The 15,971-nt window shown below is 44.9% G+C and overlaps 2 protein-coding genes and 1 non-coding gene across 3 annotated transcripts in view; 1 reads left to right on the forward strand and 2 right to left on the reverse strand.

Moving 5' to 3' along the window:
• Positions 1-693: 693 nt before the first annotated feature.
• On the reverse strand, positions 694-791 carry LOC118452923. Its single transcript, XR_004842806.1, has one exon. It is a non-coding gene; the product is annotated as a Z30 small nucleolar RNA (small nucleolar RNA).
• A 1,424-nt stretch (positions 792-2,215) lies between these two features.
• On the forward strand, positions 2,216-12,047 carry LOC104131812 (schlafen family member 13-like). The gene is made up of 6 exons (XM_035900658.1): positions 2,216-2,503; positions 4,445-4,612; positions 6,377-7,443; positions 8,175-8,303; positions 9,057-9,783; positions 10,077-12,047. The coding sequence occupies exons 3-6, from the start codon at positions 6,384-6,386 to the stop codon at positions 10,885-10,887; spliced, it is 2,727 nt and encodes a 908-aa protein (XP_035756551.1). The 5' UTR covers positions 2,216-2,503; positions 4,445-4,612; positions 6,377-6,383; the 3' UTR covers positions 10,888-12,047.
• Positions 12,048-13,067: 1,020 nt separating this feature from the next.
• UNC45B (unc-45 myosin chaperone B) overlaps positions 13,068-15,971 on the reverse strand; it is a 12,766-nt gene continuing 9,862 nt past the window's right edge. The window contains 4 exon segments of the mRNA XM_009645125.1: positions 13,068-13,334; positions 14,232-14,345; positions 14,408-14,564; positions 15,876-15,971. The exon segment at positions 15,876-15,971 is cut by the window's right edge and continues 20 nt beyond it. Of these exon segments, the coding sequence (XP_009643420.1) occupies positions 13,068-13,334; positions 14,232-14,345; positions 14,408-14,564; positions 15,876-15,971 (634 nt within the window).

Raw genomic sequence — 15,971 nt, forward strand, 5'->3', positions numbered from 1 at the left:
CCCTACTTCCTTAACAGAAACCACGTGGCTTCTGTTAAGAGAAAAATCACCGTAACTATACTCCTATATTCCCCACAGAAGCTTCCTTCTCCACAGAAATTGAGAAATGAATGTCAAGCTGTCACCGAGACCTGGAAGAGAATAAGAACTAGATTAGAGAACAGCTCCGTATCTTTTCCTGTACTTGCTTGATTAGCCCAGCCTTTTCCCCCCACAGCCCCGGGAGGTCTGCAGATCCAGAGCAGAGCACCAGAGCCAGACCCAGCACCACAACTTGCTTCCAAAAATACTCCTGTCTCAGTGCTGGCAATCACTCGATGATAACACAGCTGAACCAACTGCTAATGAGGTGGCTACAGGGCAGACAGCTCAAACTCCATTTTATGGAGCCTGCATTGCATTCACAGACTGAGAAGATACAGCACCAGGGTATCTGGAGTTTTGTAAGCCACGTCACACATAGAAGAAGAAACAAGAAGCCCCTTTCAGGCTCAGTACTAAACGTAGTGTTGCAGCAAGATACACAAATCCAAACAAGTATTTGCACTACTCACTTTTCAAATCAGAGTTTTGTTTTTCTGGCAGTACAAGAAACTGCTAAAGTCTTAATATTTTTTCCAATATATTTTAGGGTGCATCAGAAAGTTTCAAGAAGCAGCAAAGCCTTTTAATCTAGATGAGCTTAGCCTAAATACGCTCAGAGAGAAGATTACATGATCATGCCCTGGTCAGAGCAAAGACACAAAGTCTCAGCAATACCAGTTCAGAGTATACTTCGCTCATCATTGCTTTGGGCAAATGTATTTCCATTCAATAAGGAGCTCGCTCCCAAGTCAGGAACTAGAACAGAAAAGGGTTTGGGTGTTTTTTTTAGAGGAAAAAGCAAACAAACACACACCTCCTCACCCCCAACACACACAGATTAACTTGGGTTCCACGTTAATTCTTTTCAGGATCACATAGCTTTCTACATGACAGTTTGCAATGTGTTAACAGTGACCCCTGGGAGGCGGGACAGGAGTGGCTATTAGAAGCCTGAAAAACTGAGTCCCAAGTTGCTATTTCTACCTTCCTTTACCCACCTCTGTCACACAGCAGCACGGAAGAGGAGGTACTTTGCACCATCAGTACAGACACATTCTCTTCAAAGAGAGCTTGTTTGTTCAGTTGTGTGCATGACAAAGCCACATTGGTAGAGAAACACAGGCAAAAGCTTTCCATTTCCCTTCCCAAACACCATTAGCTAAGCCAGCAAAACCCCTCTTCTTCCTCCTGACACACCTATACACATTGGTCCCCTTTACTGCCACCCCACAGGGCAGAAGAGACTCCAAATAGGTATTAATTAAAGCTTTGGCTGATCTGCAAGCATGCAACAGATAAAAGGAGCCAAATTAAGTTTTATACTCATCTGTGAATTATGGGTTTGGGTTTTTTCCATATCATCCCCTACTGTTACAGATAACAAGGGGATGAAGCACATTTAGCAGGGGAGCAAAGGAAGGGAGGAGGGTGACATGTCCGATACAACCAAGCTGGAGTGAGGGAAGATAGGTCATGAGTTGGGATTCCAAGGTCAAGGAGAGCCAGTACCAGGCAAAAAAAAAGAGAAAAAACTGGTATACCTTAAATGTTTGTTAAGTCAGTGGCTCTCCTTGGGTCCAGAGACATGTTTTGATCTAGCCCTTCCCTCATATCACCCATTTGCACCCTACTTCCCATCTCCCTCCCTGCATTCCTCCCCCGAGCCCCTTGCAGCTCTTCAGTCCCCAGATACTCCGCCCCTATCCACCCAATCTCCCTCAGCCCCTGCCCTGCTCAGCCCCCTGCATCCCCCTAGCCCACAAATATCCTCCCCCCGCTTTGCTCATCGCCCCCCTCAGCCCCGGATGCCCTACCTCGGTCGGGTTCACCCCCCTCAGCCTCCGCACCCCTTTAGCCCCGGCCCCCCACACCCTGAGCCCTCAGCTACCCTACCCTTGTACCCTCCTTGACACCCAGGCACCCCAGGGCTCCCCCACCCTCAGGCCACCGCACTCGCGCTCACGCAAGCCCAGCCACACCGAGGTCGAGATGCCCGCCTTTGTCCCACCCCCGGTGGCCAACAGCCAATGGTAGTGCGCGGTACTGCCGGGGAGGCCGGGTGGGAGCCAATAGGACGGTGCGTTAGTGGAGTTCGCGTGGCGCGAGCCGTTCCCGCTCTGAGGATGTCTGAGGGGGCGGGAAAGCCCGGACCTCCCCTGCGGTCCCCATGTGACAGCCTCCGCCGGAGCCGTTTCGCTTTCTGACTTTCGTTTCCTCAGCCACACGGCTTGCTGAGCTGAGGCAGAAGGCGGTGAAAAGATACTGCCTCAAGCGCTGTCTGGTCCTAAGACCCCGGCTCTCCCGGACGCATGTTGTGTAGTAACGGCTCCACGACAAGGGGCAGCGTGATGAGTGTGGTATCACCGTGAAAATTGGCGTGCGGAAAACAGACTCCACAATCTGTAAGATTGTACAGTAGGTATGTTTATTCAGCGCTGGGCGGCACGGGGGGTAGTCCCACCAAAGTCGTGCGCACCGCAACGCGGCAGCTTGTCCTGTTTATACGTAGCAAAGTGTTACATATACTTGAAGTTTCCCAATACGCCTATACATAGGCATAACCTGTCCCCGCTTCGTATTAAAATTAGTTTCAAGAGGTCATTTCCATAAGTCCCTCCCAACTGCGCATGCTCAGTGATTTGAGTCGGTGGTCTTCAGGGGTCGTTTACTTCATCCACTCCTCTTCTTCACCTTGTCCTTTTGGTGAACTCCAGCTTCCACCCCCCTTATTCCACTGTCAGAACTACACAGCCAGTAGACACTTTGTTCTCCTACAGGCCTTCCAAAGCCTGTAACAAAGATGGGCCATTTGCTACTAATCTCCCCTTTTCCACATTCCCTACAGTGTTAGTTTCTTATCTATAGTTTACTTCACATGATTAGTAAGTTAATCTAAAACACAATGCTAGCAATTTAAGATGGATCTGCAGTTGGCTTCACAAAGGTCCTTTTGTTAACCCTTTAGCCTCCCTTCAAAATAACTAGGAGGAAAAAAGAGGGGAAAAATCAAACAGAAGTGGAAGAAATAAAAATATTCCAATAATTGAACAGAAGGTGCTTTGCAAAGGAAATACCATGATCTAATATAGAAATTAAAATAAAACACCTGCTTAAGGCCAGAAAAGTAAATTCTTCATGTTGTTTTAAAGCAGTAACTTGGTTCGTCCTGATGGGCAGCAGTTTGCAAGAAATTCTTGCCTAACACGCGTGGCTGTGGGGGAGATGTATTTCAGGTTGGTTTTCCTGGGGTGTCTGACCCTGCCGGGGGCCTTTCTGTGCGGGATGAAGAGGGGGATCCAATCTGAGGGGCAAAGACAGCCCTGTGACATAGTAAGCATGTAAGGAGACTCAAAAAGTTCAAGAAAGAAAAGCTTTTTAACCCCCTCCATGCACCTGCAGGTTTCATTCTGACTCTGCACAGCCCACAGAGGGGAAGTGGGGAAGTTTTCTGTAACTGGTGGTGGGCGCCATGAAAAATTCAATTCTGCTTTGTCATAAATGAAAAGAAGCCCGGGACACCAGAATGGAGCCTGGAGGGGGATGAAGAGAAAGGAGAAGACAAGGGGCAGAGCAAGGAAAGGGGGGTATTACACCAGCTCCTGCCAAGGGGGTTGAGCAGGAGACTCTCTTTTACACAATATGGGATCAAATGCTAAAAAGCATTTTTACTTTGCACATGAAGCTGTAATGCTGCCCACAAACAGAATGTTTCTATTTCCTCCCTTTTATGCAAGCAAGTTTCCACAGTTGAGCGCTAGCTTGCTCTTTTCCCACACTATTTAATTTTCTCTCATCTCCCCTCAAAAAAATACCCAACTTTGTTGAGCTGATACCCAGGGCACACTCAGCCACTGCTGTATGAGGCTTCTCAAGGCTTTGCAGTCAAGCCCCCAACCTTCCCTGTTCTCAGTCCTCCCCCTATTGCCCCAATCTCTGTGCCTTTGCTGGAATTTTGCCCAGGCACTGAGGATACTCCAAAGTGGCCCCCTGTGTGGATCACTTTCACAGGGAAAAGTTGTGAGGCAGTGTTAACCCATAACTTTAATTATTTCAGCTGAAAGTATATGGGCATGATTTCAGTATAAAATGACAGTATTAGTGTGCTTTTTCAGTACAAAAAGGTAAGAAAATTGATTCGCCTATTGCAAATGTTGCAAATCAAGATACACAGACTGTATCTTCTGCACAGGACTTTCTAGCTTGCTGTCCTGCTTCCCAGCTTCCAGAACTGTATCTCTGACTCTGAGGTTCTAAAAGTTTAATGGAACACCAGCTTTTCAGACTGAACAAACAATAACGCATGTATATTCGGTAAATTGGGGATTTCTTCTAAATTCTTTTTCTTCATTTCCTCTCATAGGTTTTGCCACTGGAAAAGTGCCAGGGGGAGGGATGTAAGCTCTGGAGAGCTGGGCTTCCAATAGAAACTAGTTTTGAACTTCCAGTAGAGCTATAAAGGTCCAGTGAAGTCTGTTGACAGAGGGGAAGAAAAAAAAAAAGCTAGCAGAGAAGTGAAACCAGCAACAAAGTAAGTTTCGTTCTCTTACATTTTAACAGAGGGAGGGGGCAGGGAAGAAAACAAGTTAACATGCTCCGGATATGTTGTACCCCATTTCTGCTGCGCATCATGCTCTGACTTAAATATTTAAGGATTCAAAATTGATACTTCAAATACTGATGTTTTAGCCCAGAACTAAGAAAAAGAGCTGGGGTAAGTCCTTTGGTCTGTTGTACCAGGCGAGTCCGAGATCCCAGCTGTCAGCCAGGCTGTCCTGTTGCAGCAAGCTAGAGGGGGGATCATGGAACTGGATGGGGAAATTCCTCTACCTGGTAGCAAAAATTATCCCACATTAACACTCTTGCTGCTTTAGTTGAACCATAACACAGAGCTATGAGGAGCAGAGTGGTGTTCCTCAGCAGAGCTAACTCAGGAGAGGCAGACAAGGCCTCCTGTATCAGGTCTGAAGGAGATGCTCACTGCAATTTTTGTGCCCTGCAGCTCTCTGGCTTAATATTTGGCTATGCAGAAGGCAAATCTGTGCTACCAGAAATAAGCTGCCCTCCTGTCACAGGCTAGATCTCTTCTAGGCACACTTTCATTTATTTCCTAGTGCTTTTGTACCACAGATGTGTTTTGTAGCAAGGGGGCTGGATTTCATTTTAAGGAATTGGCTTAAATGGGATGCAGATGCAGTTTGCCACTATTTCAACAAATTTGCCTACAGTCCGAGTACCAAGTGGCAATCAGCCAAGATTCAGCTGCCTTACTAGCAAGGGTGGCCAAACAGAGCTGGAAGTAGAAGGGTCAGTTGTTATTATTTATTGATTATTAATTGGTAAGATTACTGGATTCTTAAGATCAAGGTGAGGCTTAGCACAGCCTTTTCTGGGTGATTACAGGGGAGAAGAGGCAGCCGTTGTCGTGGTTTAACCCCACATAGCCACTTACTCATTCCCCCCCACCCTCAGTGGGATTAGGGAGAGAATCAGGAAAAAAAAAAGTAAAACCCATGGGTTGAGATAAAGACAGTTTAGTAAGAGAAAAGAATAATAATAATAATAATAATAATAATAATAATGGTAATAGAATATACAAAACAAGTGATGCACAATGCAATTGCTCACCACTCGCTGACTGATGCCCAGCCCACCCGGAGCAGCAATCCCTCTCCCCTGACTAACTCCCCCCAAGCATGACGTTATATGGTCTGGAATAGCCCTTGTGGGCCAGTTGGGGTCAGCTGTCCTGGCTGTGCCTCCTCCCAGCTTCTTGTGCCCCTGGCAGAGCAGGGGAAGCTGAAAAAGTCCTTAACTAGTCTAAGCACTACTTATCAAAAAACATCAGTGTGTTATCAACATTCTTCTAGTACCAAATCACACAGCACTATGCAAGCCACTGTGAAGAAAATTAACTCTATCCTAGCCGAAACCAGGACAGCCATACAGTCCAGGAATATGTAAGGGGGTGGTGTTGAAGGGAGTAATGAGCCTGGCTGTAGAGAAGCTATTTGAGGCTGCTTCTGTGTTCAAAGGGACAGATGGCAGCAAGGTCCCTATGTCACCTCATGCTCAAGGACAGAAAAATAAACACCTGGGCACTGGGGGACAATCTTAAGTTTGAAGCAAGTGCTCTATTTTGGAAGTGGAGGAAAATTCCTTTTGCTCTCATGTCTGTGACTCAGTGTATTAATTGTTCGAAGGATGGGCACTGTTTAACTAATGTTTTGGGGAAGTCTTTGGAAGATTGATGTTTCAGCACAAATGGTAAGCAATTTTTTTACAATTGTTTCAGGCCCAGAATGGCTCTTGAAGGCAATCAACCACAGCAGAAGGTCTGGGTTAATTTAGCAACAAAGTATCCTGAAGTAGTTTTGTGTGTTGGAAAAACACATTTTGGTGACAAAGCAAGAAAAAAGATACCAAAAAATTCAAAACAAGATCAAAAATACAACCTTGCCTACGCAACGTGTGCTTTGCTGAACTCTGGAGGAGGTGTCATAATGGCAGAAATTGAAAATGAAAACTACAACTTGGAGAGAGATAAGATCGGCCTAGATTTCGAAGGGACTTTTCGGTCTCTTCTTTTATTTCCAGACTGGAGAAAATACCTGGACTTTGAACAGCGAGGTAACTACCTTTTGATTTTTGTGAAAACCTGGAGCAGTGAAAACACAACCTCTACAAGTGTAAAGCCACGAATCTGTAGCCTGAATACTGGGTTGTATGCAAAAAGTGGCGCGGCACTTTCCTACATGGGCCCTTCTGAAGCTCTTGTGTTCCTTAAAGAAAAGCAAGGTGAAGCCAGGAGGACAAGGGCTATTGAAGGAGACATGAATATTATAAATAATGCTGTTGCTGAGTTGTTTAATAGGGACCAGCTGCAACATGGAGAGATACTCCCTTTCACAGAGTCAGCAGAGGTGGAATTTAAGCACTATTCAACTGAAAAATTTTTGACTCGTGTCAGAGAGATATTACCTCAGTATATCGCTGGATTTGCAAACACAGGCGGTGGGTATTTATGGATTGGTGTGGATGATGACAGCAGAGTGCAGGGATTCAGCAGCGATGATGAGGACCTTGAAAAATTAAGTCTCTTAATCAATTCCGTTCAAAACAAATTAACCCTCTTCCATTTCTGTGGGAGTGGAAGTATACACAACATAAGGTATGAACACAAAATCTTCAAAGTATACCACAAGTCTGGAGATCACTGTGGCTACGTCTGTGCTCTGAAGATTCAGCCATTTACGTGCGTCGTGTTTCCTGAAGACCCAGAGTCGTGGCTGGTGGAAGGCAGCACCATCAGCAGACTGAGCGTGAACAAGTGGGCTGAATGGATGACCGCTGCTGATCCAGGTCCAAAAGAGCTAGGACAATCCCTTTCCATTTTTAATATTTCCTTTTATTTTCTTGCTCCTGTCCTGGCAGTGTTCATAGAATCATATGAGTGTTGTTTGACTGCTTCAGGTCCTTGCTAAATACCTGTCTTTCTGCTGCTTATGTTCCTTTAATGCTTGCTTCAGGCTGCAGCAGGTGACTAGCAGCTTTTTAATGCCAATGTTAGGGCCTGCTTTTGCAGCATGAGCTCTCCATGCCTCAGGTTGACTGCTTTTGAGCTTAGACCCCAGTGCATGTGGTTTTTTACATAATTGCCATAGTCCATGGTAATTGCCATTTGCAAATTACCATTTGCTTTCAGGCTTAACTATACTTTCCCTCCTGCTTTTTAGGGGCATTCTACACTGCTGCTGCCAGCCTAATAAGCTGAGAGCTATGGACAGATAAATTGTTCATTGGCCAACTCTTGGGCAGTGAAAGGAAGGGGTATCACTAACAGAGTTAGAGGTCACAACAGCAGCTAATGAGATAAGGAAACCAAGAGCAGCTCCATGGTCCATGACCTGAGCCCATTCTGTTGCTAATCAGCTGCTATCCATGTGAGTTGCAAGGTTTCTGTCTATGCATTGCATTTATTATTTAAAAAAAAAAAAAAGATTTAAAACCAGCATGAGGACAGCTTGTGGCTCTTGCACAGAGGGACGGTAAGTGCTCATGCTGTATACATGTTTTTATTTTTTCTTTCACAGACCTTTCAAAGTTTTCTGAGACCTTTAGTCAAGAGCTCAGTCTGACAGAGGGGCCACCTCTTGCCAAGCCAGTTTATTCACACCAGGGCCTTGACAGTGTTGATGACCTTTGCAAGCAACTGTTTCCAGGTAGGTCTGCACGTTGCTTTCACAGTCTGGTAGGTTTACAACATGAATCTCAAGGGTATGGTGAAGGTCACAGATGAGTTTGAAGACATTCTTTAAACAAGTGAAGGACATGGAAATAATTTGCAGATCTGACAGCAACACTGCATTCAAATGCCTGATGACCCCCCTTCCCCAAGGGCTGATTTTCTGCTAGCTATTGACATGAAGGAGCTCAGCTAGCTGAACTTCTCTGGGAACTGAGCACAGCCATGCCAATGTCTTTTCGCAGTCCAGCGAAAAATGGGAAAGATGGGAGGAGAAGGTCACCTGGAATCAGCCCAGTGTAAATACTGAGCCTGTGATGGGGGCTGGGACCAGAGTGGAGAGTCTGCTGCCAGTTGCAGTCCAATGTTTCTGTGGCATTGCAAGATCAGGCAGGTCTCTGGGTGCTTTTGTACTGAGCCGTTACTGTTTCTTGCCAGCTCTCCTAAATGAGGTTAGCAACAGCTGGTCCTGTGTTGGCATTTTTAGCAAAGGGAGAGATCTGGGTAGGAGGCGAGGATTGAGTTCCCTGAGGAAGTAGTCTTTGCAAAAGAATCTGGAAACACATGGAGTGGTTAAGGAAAATTTTGGAGAAGCAAAAAAGGTATTTCAGGCAGCTATGGTCTATATTTGTAGCCTTCACCAATATCAGTTCCCACAGAATAATTTCAGAGGACTGGACTTGCTTATCTTATACTAACACTAACCATTTCTTCTGCTTTGCCTTGTTAGTGGGATCCCACAGCATAACATATACTCCAGAAAATCTCAGTGAAGATCTCTTCCAAGAACATCCAGGGTTAGATATTTTAATGAAAAATCAATTGAAGCAGCTGTCTGAGGGAGTTCTGATATTTTCCAGAAGCTGGGCTGTTGAGGTCGGCTTGCCAGAAAACCAAGACATAATTTGTGATGTTCTCCTAATAGCCAAGGGTAGGCCGCCTATCCTTTATACAATCTGTAAGAATCATATCTCAGAGGATTTGTTTGAATACTCAAGACTCATAGCCTTGAGGCTGAAGGAGAAATTAGTCAACACTGGGGGCTATATTCACAAATTGTGTGTAATACCAAAGCTACTGACTTTGCCGTCCAAAATTAACTGTGGAAAAGAAGGGGATCTGAATATTCAAGAAATGTATCCCCCAAATTACAGTGTAATCAACAGTGACAACCTGAAGGCCCTCTTGCGTGCTCTCACAGTAGCTCTGCTGACTTTCAAGTCCTTTTTAAGTGACCATGTTGGTTCTGAATTTTTGAACGTCTTGACCTTCAAACAATACCAGCTGCTGTCAGAAAATCTTCACAAAACTAAGAAGCTGTACATTTATGGGCTACCAGGAACAGGGAAAACTGTAGTGGCCCTGAAGATCATAGAGAAAATAAAACTTATGCTGCAGTGCAGGGAGCAGGAAATTCTTTATGTATGCGAGAACCAGCCTCTAAGAGATTTTGTGCAGTAAGTATTTTCTCCAGTTATTCATTTATTTCAACATTCTGTTCTTTGACCAGCATTTTTAAATAGCTGAGTAGTGATTAGTACATTTGATATGCTATTTGGTCCACCACCATTGCAGTGTTTGAAGTATGTAGCTGGGAGGCGGTTTTAGTAAAGCTCAAATTCTTTTCTCTCTGAGCATCTACGAATAAATATGACTTCAATATCATGGGCATTCACTTCGTTCTGATCAAGTATAACCAGTAGTTTGCAATGCAGTGATTGTTTTTAATCTACTTGTATCTCTTCTGTAGGCAGAAAAACCTTTGCCGAGCTGTGACAAGAGTAGCCTTTTTGAAGGAAAGATTTAATTATGTGAAGCACATCATAATTGATGAAGCACAGAATTTCCAAGCTGGGGAAGGTGATTGGTATTACAAAGCCTTGACACTAACTTCATCACCAGAGCTTCCTGAGCCTGGCTTTTTCTGGATTTTCTTGGACTACTTACAGACAAGTCACAGATTCCCAACTGGTCTTCCAGGAGCCAGAAGGCACGATCCTGTCGAGTCACTAACCAAAGTGGTTCGTAACGCTAGCAGTATCTATAGCTATCTAAAAGAAAAGATGGAAGAGATTGTGAAGTACTCTACCCTAAATATTCCCACGCAACGTTTGAAAAACCTACTATGCAGAGCCAGGTGTGCTCAGGTTGTGCAAGGCTGTGTGAAAATAAAACAAAACCTAGACAGAAACAGAATAGCAATGTACGTGGCAAAACATTGTCATAGATATCTTAAAAGGGGTCACTCTGAGAAAGATATTGCTGTTCTGTGCTACACTGAAGAAGAAGTGAAAGCATACTCTGGAATACTGGAGTTGGAAATGAAGAAGTCAAAGTCAAATATATCATTAAGAAGAATGGAGGGAGGACCACAGGAACATGCTACTCTTGACAGTATCCGTCGTTTCTCTGGCTTAGAAAGAAGCATTGTGTTTGGTATTATTCCTCAATCCTTTCACTTTCAGGATGAAATATTAGGAAATATATTGGTCTGTGTAGCATCCAGAGCTAATTTAAATCTACACTTGTTATTTCATAACTCAGAACAGGTGACCACATAGGATCCCAGCAAGGCCCTGACAGGTCAATGGGTATGTATGTTGGAATTTTTTTTACTCTAGATCTGAAGTAGAAGGATTTCCTTTGTAACGGCTGATTCTCTCTAAAAGCCCAGATGTTCTTGGGAAGCCTCTACAGTCTGTTTTAAATCAAATGTAAGGTTTCAATAATGCAGAGAAAAAGAGATAGATGGTTCGAATATCAGTAGAATTCCATCATTTCCCAAAGGCTCCTTTCAAGCACTTGCAAAACCCGACGCTCAGCCTTTGACTGCTTGTAAGTGCATTGCCAGGTGAAAGAGTTGAAGTCTCCATGCCAAGACAGGAAATCAGAAGATGTTCTGGCTTTTACCAGCTCACTCATACTCACAGTAGTACTCAGAGAAGTTACCAAACAGCACTGGCATCCAGCGTTAGAAGCCATTTTTAAAAAGACAACCTCCATTCTGATATTTAGGAAAGTAAAAATGAGGCCTTCTGTCCATTTTTTAGCTAAGAAATAGAAATAAATGGCTTTTACAGAATTAGTTTCCCCACTCAATTTCAGCAAGAGTCAGTATGGGTTAGAAGAACCGAATTGTTCCGAAGAGGAGCTTTAGCTGGAGAAGGAAACTTCGCCTAACCGCCTGCAGATACCAATGGCATTTTGTGTCTTGGTTTCAGACATGCTGGCTAGATAAAACTTTCTGTATAGAGCCGGATGCAAAGTACTTCGGAAAGACAGATCCAAAATTCCTAAAATTGGTATCTAAATCTGGGTATCCAAAACTGAAGGCTGGTTGAAAACAAACCATATTGTCTTCCATCACAGAATGATCTGTGGTTCAGTTGATTTGGAAGCACAGTCTGATGTCCTAGTACGATTGTAAAGCACCAGTGATTTGAGTGAATGTGGTTACCAGGAGGAGATGATGTTGTACACAGCTGGAATCACCCTCCAAATAAATTTGCCTTTTACCTTCAAAATTCTTACTTTTCTAATTTCAGGCAGCGAGAGGCACTTTGCATTATTTTTTTTTTCTTAATCAACATACAAGGAAAGACTATCCCCATGGTTCCTTTCATAACCCCCAAACCTCCACACTTAATCATGCCATGCCTATCATGTGAGGATCGCTGACATTTACTAGCATCAGAAGTATTTTAACGCACTTGAATTTATGCTTAAATCATTGCCAAGCAAGATCATATTTACTATATTGCTTAGATAGATTTTTCTCCCTCCCCCCCACCCCAAGGGGTCTAAAGCAAGGGTCTGATTTTTCTGTGTAGTCCATAGCGTGCATAAAGAATCTGTGCTTGAATGTAAAGATTTATGTAATAAAGATTAATGTGATGACTAACTGGTGTGTTTGCTTCTTATTCCGCTTCTTCTATAGATGAGATCTTTTCAACGTTCCCTCTTGAACCAAACACTGGGCCCTGGTGTGAACCTCAGCTTAACCCGTTAGTGCCACCTCCTCGGACAGCGACTTCACATGCTCATTCAAGCAGCACCAGATAGTTTGCAAGTGGTGAAAATTCAGCCTGTGCTACCAATTACTCCAGCTTCCTGGGTATGATGCAGGGCTGCAAGTGAGAGTTGCCTTAGATTTTTCCATTTGCTTAATTAAAAGCAGAACAGGAACTCCACATAGAACATAGAGTTTATTAAGAGTTCATCCACCATCCTCACACTTTGGCACACCACTTAAGCCTGTTTAAACATACCATAAATGAACAAAAAAGCATACAGATAAAACCCAGCCTATTTTCTGACTAGGGAATAGAACACGTTCAATGCTTCCTGTTCCACCACCACTAGAATTTCCAGAAATACCAGGGGCTGTAGATGGTTGCAGAACAGGTTTCAGCTCAGCTGAAGTTCCTTCCAACCACCCCCTGGCACATTTCCAACACAACCAACTTTTTTACAGCTGGGCCTTAAAGCTTTCATCCTTATCAGCTGAATGGGGGCAAAGAAACAATTTACACCATCTGGGAATTACTCAGATGGACACTTCCCAAATTTCCCAGGCAAATGTCCCCCTTTTCCTCATAGTTTCTGGTCCTCCAAAAGGTGTCCCCCAAACTATTCCATGCCTTGACAGTGGCACTAGATTTTCCTCATGGCTCTCACTTTTCCACATTTCTCATTAGCTCTTTTACCCCACATTCAGCCTTTTTTGGTGCTTTTCATTTCCTCATGCCTGAGAGAGAGGTTTGATCAGCCCATAATCCATGCACCTTGTGAGGCAATCACGTGCTACATTAATGATGTGCTGCTTCTTGGGGTCATCTTCTTGCTTACCGATGTAGGTCAAGATCTCTAGGAGCTCTGACTCCACCAGCTTCTTCGCTAGCTCTTTGTCAGCACTGATTAAGTTGAAAGCAACCACCAGTCCTCGGTGCTGCACTTCCATAGTATCATGCAAGCAGAGCCTCTGCAGGATTTCAAGCCACTGGGTGGTCTTCAAGGGAGACAGAGATCATTAGTATCAATCTAAAGAATACCTCAGCCAAGAACGCGAGTTTGGCCAGGCATTTCTCAGAAGGAACCGAGGGACTTACCTCTTCATGCTCATATCAGGTAGGGTTATTTGATTGTTTAGCTAAGGAAACCTGGCTTCAGGGTTTAAAACCCAATTGTTATTACACTTAAAAAGTCAGAAGCTTTCATGGCACTAGCGCCACATGAAACACGTTTCATGTTTAGGCTGCTGCATAATCCCTGTGCAAAGAATCCGATTGACACAGCTGAGATGACCAGAAGCAGACCACCCACCCCCTGCACTGAGCCCCTCCTTTGGCTTGACTAATTATTTTTATCCTAACAAGCCCCAGTATCCAACATCAGTGTGTGTGCAACACAACAGGGTTCATGAGCTCACAGCTCTGCACAGATATTCAGCTATGCAGGGTCTGAGTTCTTGGCACCTACAGTTCTGTGCAGGGAATGGAGATGTTTTGGGACCTGTAAAGCTCAATAGGTTATACATTATCCATCAAGATCTTCTCATTTCTGACTGAAACAAGGTTTGGATTTCAGGTTATCAAAAGCTTTAAGGGCCTATAGAATAATATTCTGCACTCCTAACCTTGCTTGACAGTTAGCATTCTGGACTTAGCTTGAGGAATGGCTATATAAAAATGTTTTGGCTCTGAGATGAAGTCTAGTGTAAGGCAGGCTGGTTTACTTTGGGCAGGGATGGACTAGGAACATGCACACCCAGGTTTCAGCTTCACCACAAAGTTCCTCACTATCAAACTGGTGGACTCCGTCTTCCTTTTGAGAGGCATTTTTATGCCTGAGCCAGGCCCCTTCAAGGGGATCTCTACACTGCCCATAAGCAAACTTCTGGTCTTACCACTTCGGTCATCTTAGAGCAGAGTTTCTTTTGTGCTGCTGTAAGCATGGCCAGGGCCCCTGCTGCTGCAACCTGGACTTTCTCATCATCCTCACCACACAGTAACACCACCAACTTCAGCCATGATATCCAGAGATAACACATTTAGGAACGCCTCATCGCAGTGGCTCATGAACTGGTGCACGCAGTCAAGTCTGAGATGCCCAGTGAGTTACCTCCTTGTTGACCACCAGGTTGCACATGCACTCTGTGGCTGCCTGTCGAAGCTGGTCATGATTCTCAAACATATAGTTTTCAATATCTGGCAGGGCCCTCTCTTTTACTATCTTCATCCTGCGTTAAAGAGCAGTCAAATAAAATACATCATGGGACAAGCTATAACCAACTTATAAAATAACTGCAGACAGGGAAGGCTTTGAAACAAATCAGTGCTCGCAGCACTGGAGCTCGTTCTAGGGCCAGTCTTGTTTAATATCTTTATCAATGACCTGGGTGAGGGGATTGAGTGTGCCCTCAGCAAATTTGCAGACGACACCAAACTGGGTGGTAGTGTTGATCTGCTTGAAGGGAGGAGGGCTCTGCAGAGAGACCTGGACAGGCTGGATCGATGGGCCGAGGCCAACTGCATGAGGTTCAACAAGGCCAAGTGCCGGGTCCTGCACTTTGGTCACAACAACCCCATGCAGCGCTACAGGCTTGGGGAAGAGTGGCTGGAAAGCTGCCTGGCGGAAAAGGACCTGGGGGTACTGGTTGACAGCCGGCTGAATATGAGCCAGCAGTGTGCCCAGGTGGCCAAGAAGGCCAATGGCATCCTGGCCTGTATCAGGAATAGTGTGACCAGCAGGACAAGGGAAGTCATCGTGCCCCTGTACTCGGTGCTGGTGAGGCCGCACCTCGAATACTGTGTTCAGTTTTGGGCCCCTCACTACAAGAAGGATGTTGCATTGCTGGAGCATGTCCAGAGGAGAGCAACCAAGCTGGTGAGGGGTCTGGAGCACAAGTCATACGAGGAACGGCTGAGGGAACTGGGGTTGTTTAGTCTGGAGAAGAGGAGGCTGAGGGGAGACCTGATCGCCCTCTACAGCTACCTGAAAGGAGGCTGTAGGGAGGTGGGGGTCGGCCTCTTCTCCCTGGTAACAGATGATAGGATGAGGGGGAATGGTTTGAAGCTGCGCCAGGGCAGGTTTAGGTTAGATATTAGGAAAAACTTCTTCACTGAAAGGGTTGTCAGGCTCTGGAATGGGCTGCCCAGGGAGGTGGTAGAGTCCCCATCCTTGGAGGTATTTAAAAGAAGGATAGATGAGGTGCTTAGGGACATGGTTTAGTGGTGGGATGGCAGGGTTAGGTTAAGGGTTGGACTCGATGATCTTAAAGGTCTTTTCCAACCAAAGTGATTCTATGATTCTATGTGGTTCATTCCCCATCTAATGCAGATTAGGTTCATGTCTTTCTGCTTTCTAGAGGAAAACGTGCCGATCTCCCCTTCCTGGCTATTTTATTAATCTTTTAGTTCTGAGACATTTGTAGCTCTGGCCAAAGGTAGCTCAAACTGACCAGTCTTCAGAATCCTACAAGAAAAGCGTTGAACTGAAATTCACATTCACTGCTGGGGAAGAAAGAAGGTTAGAAAGCAGTTAAACTCACCTAAGTTTATCGCTTCTTCCTGAGAAGTTAGTGAGACCTAACAGAGCCTCGTAATTCTGGAGGCCATCTCTCTCTGTGTTCAGCCGGCTGCCAGGG

Source organism: Egretta garzetta, unplaced genomic scaffold (genome assembly GCF_000687185.1).
Source record: "Egretta garzetta isolate BGI_Z169 unplaced genomic scaffold, ASM68718v1 scaffold108, whole genome shotgun sequence".
In the NCBI taxonomy this organism is placed as follows: Eukaryota; Metazoa; Chordata; class Aves; order Pelecaniformes; family Ardeidae; genus Egretta; species Egretta garzetta.

Excerpts from the sequence above, each read along its gene's own strand:
- LOC104131812 (XM_035900658.1), top strand. The coding sequence starts at position 6,384 with ATGGCTCTTGAAGGCAATCAACCACAGCAGAAGGTCTGGGTTAATTTA. Across the intron at positions 8,304-9,056 it reads TTGCAAGCAACTGTTTCCAG|TGGGATCCCACAGCATAACA; the intron begins GTAGGTCTGCAC and ends TTGCCTTGTTAG. Across the intron at positions 9,784-10,076 it reads CCTCTAAGAGATTTTGTGCA|GCAGAAAAACCTTTGCCGAG; the intron begins GTAAGTATTTTC and ends TCTCTTCTGTAG.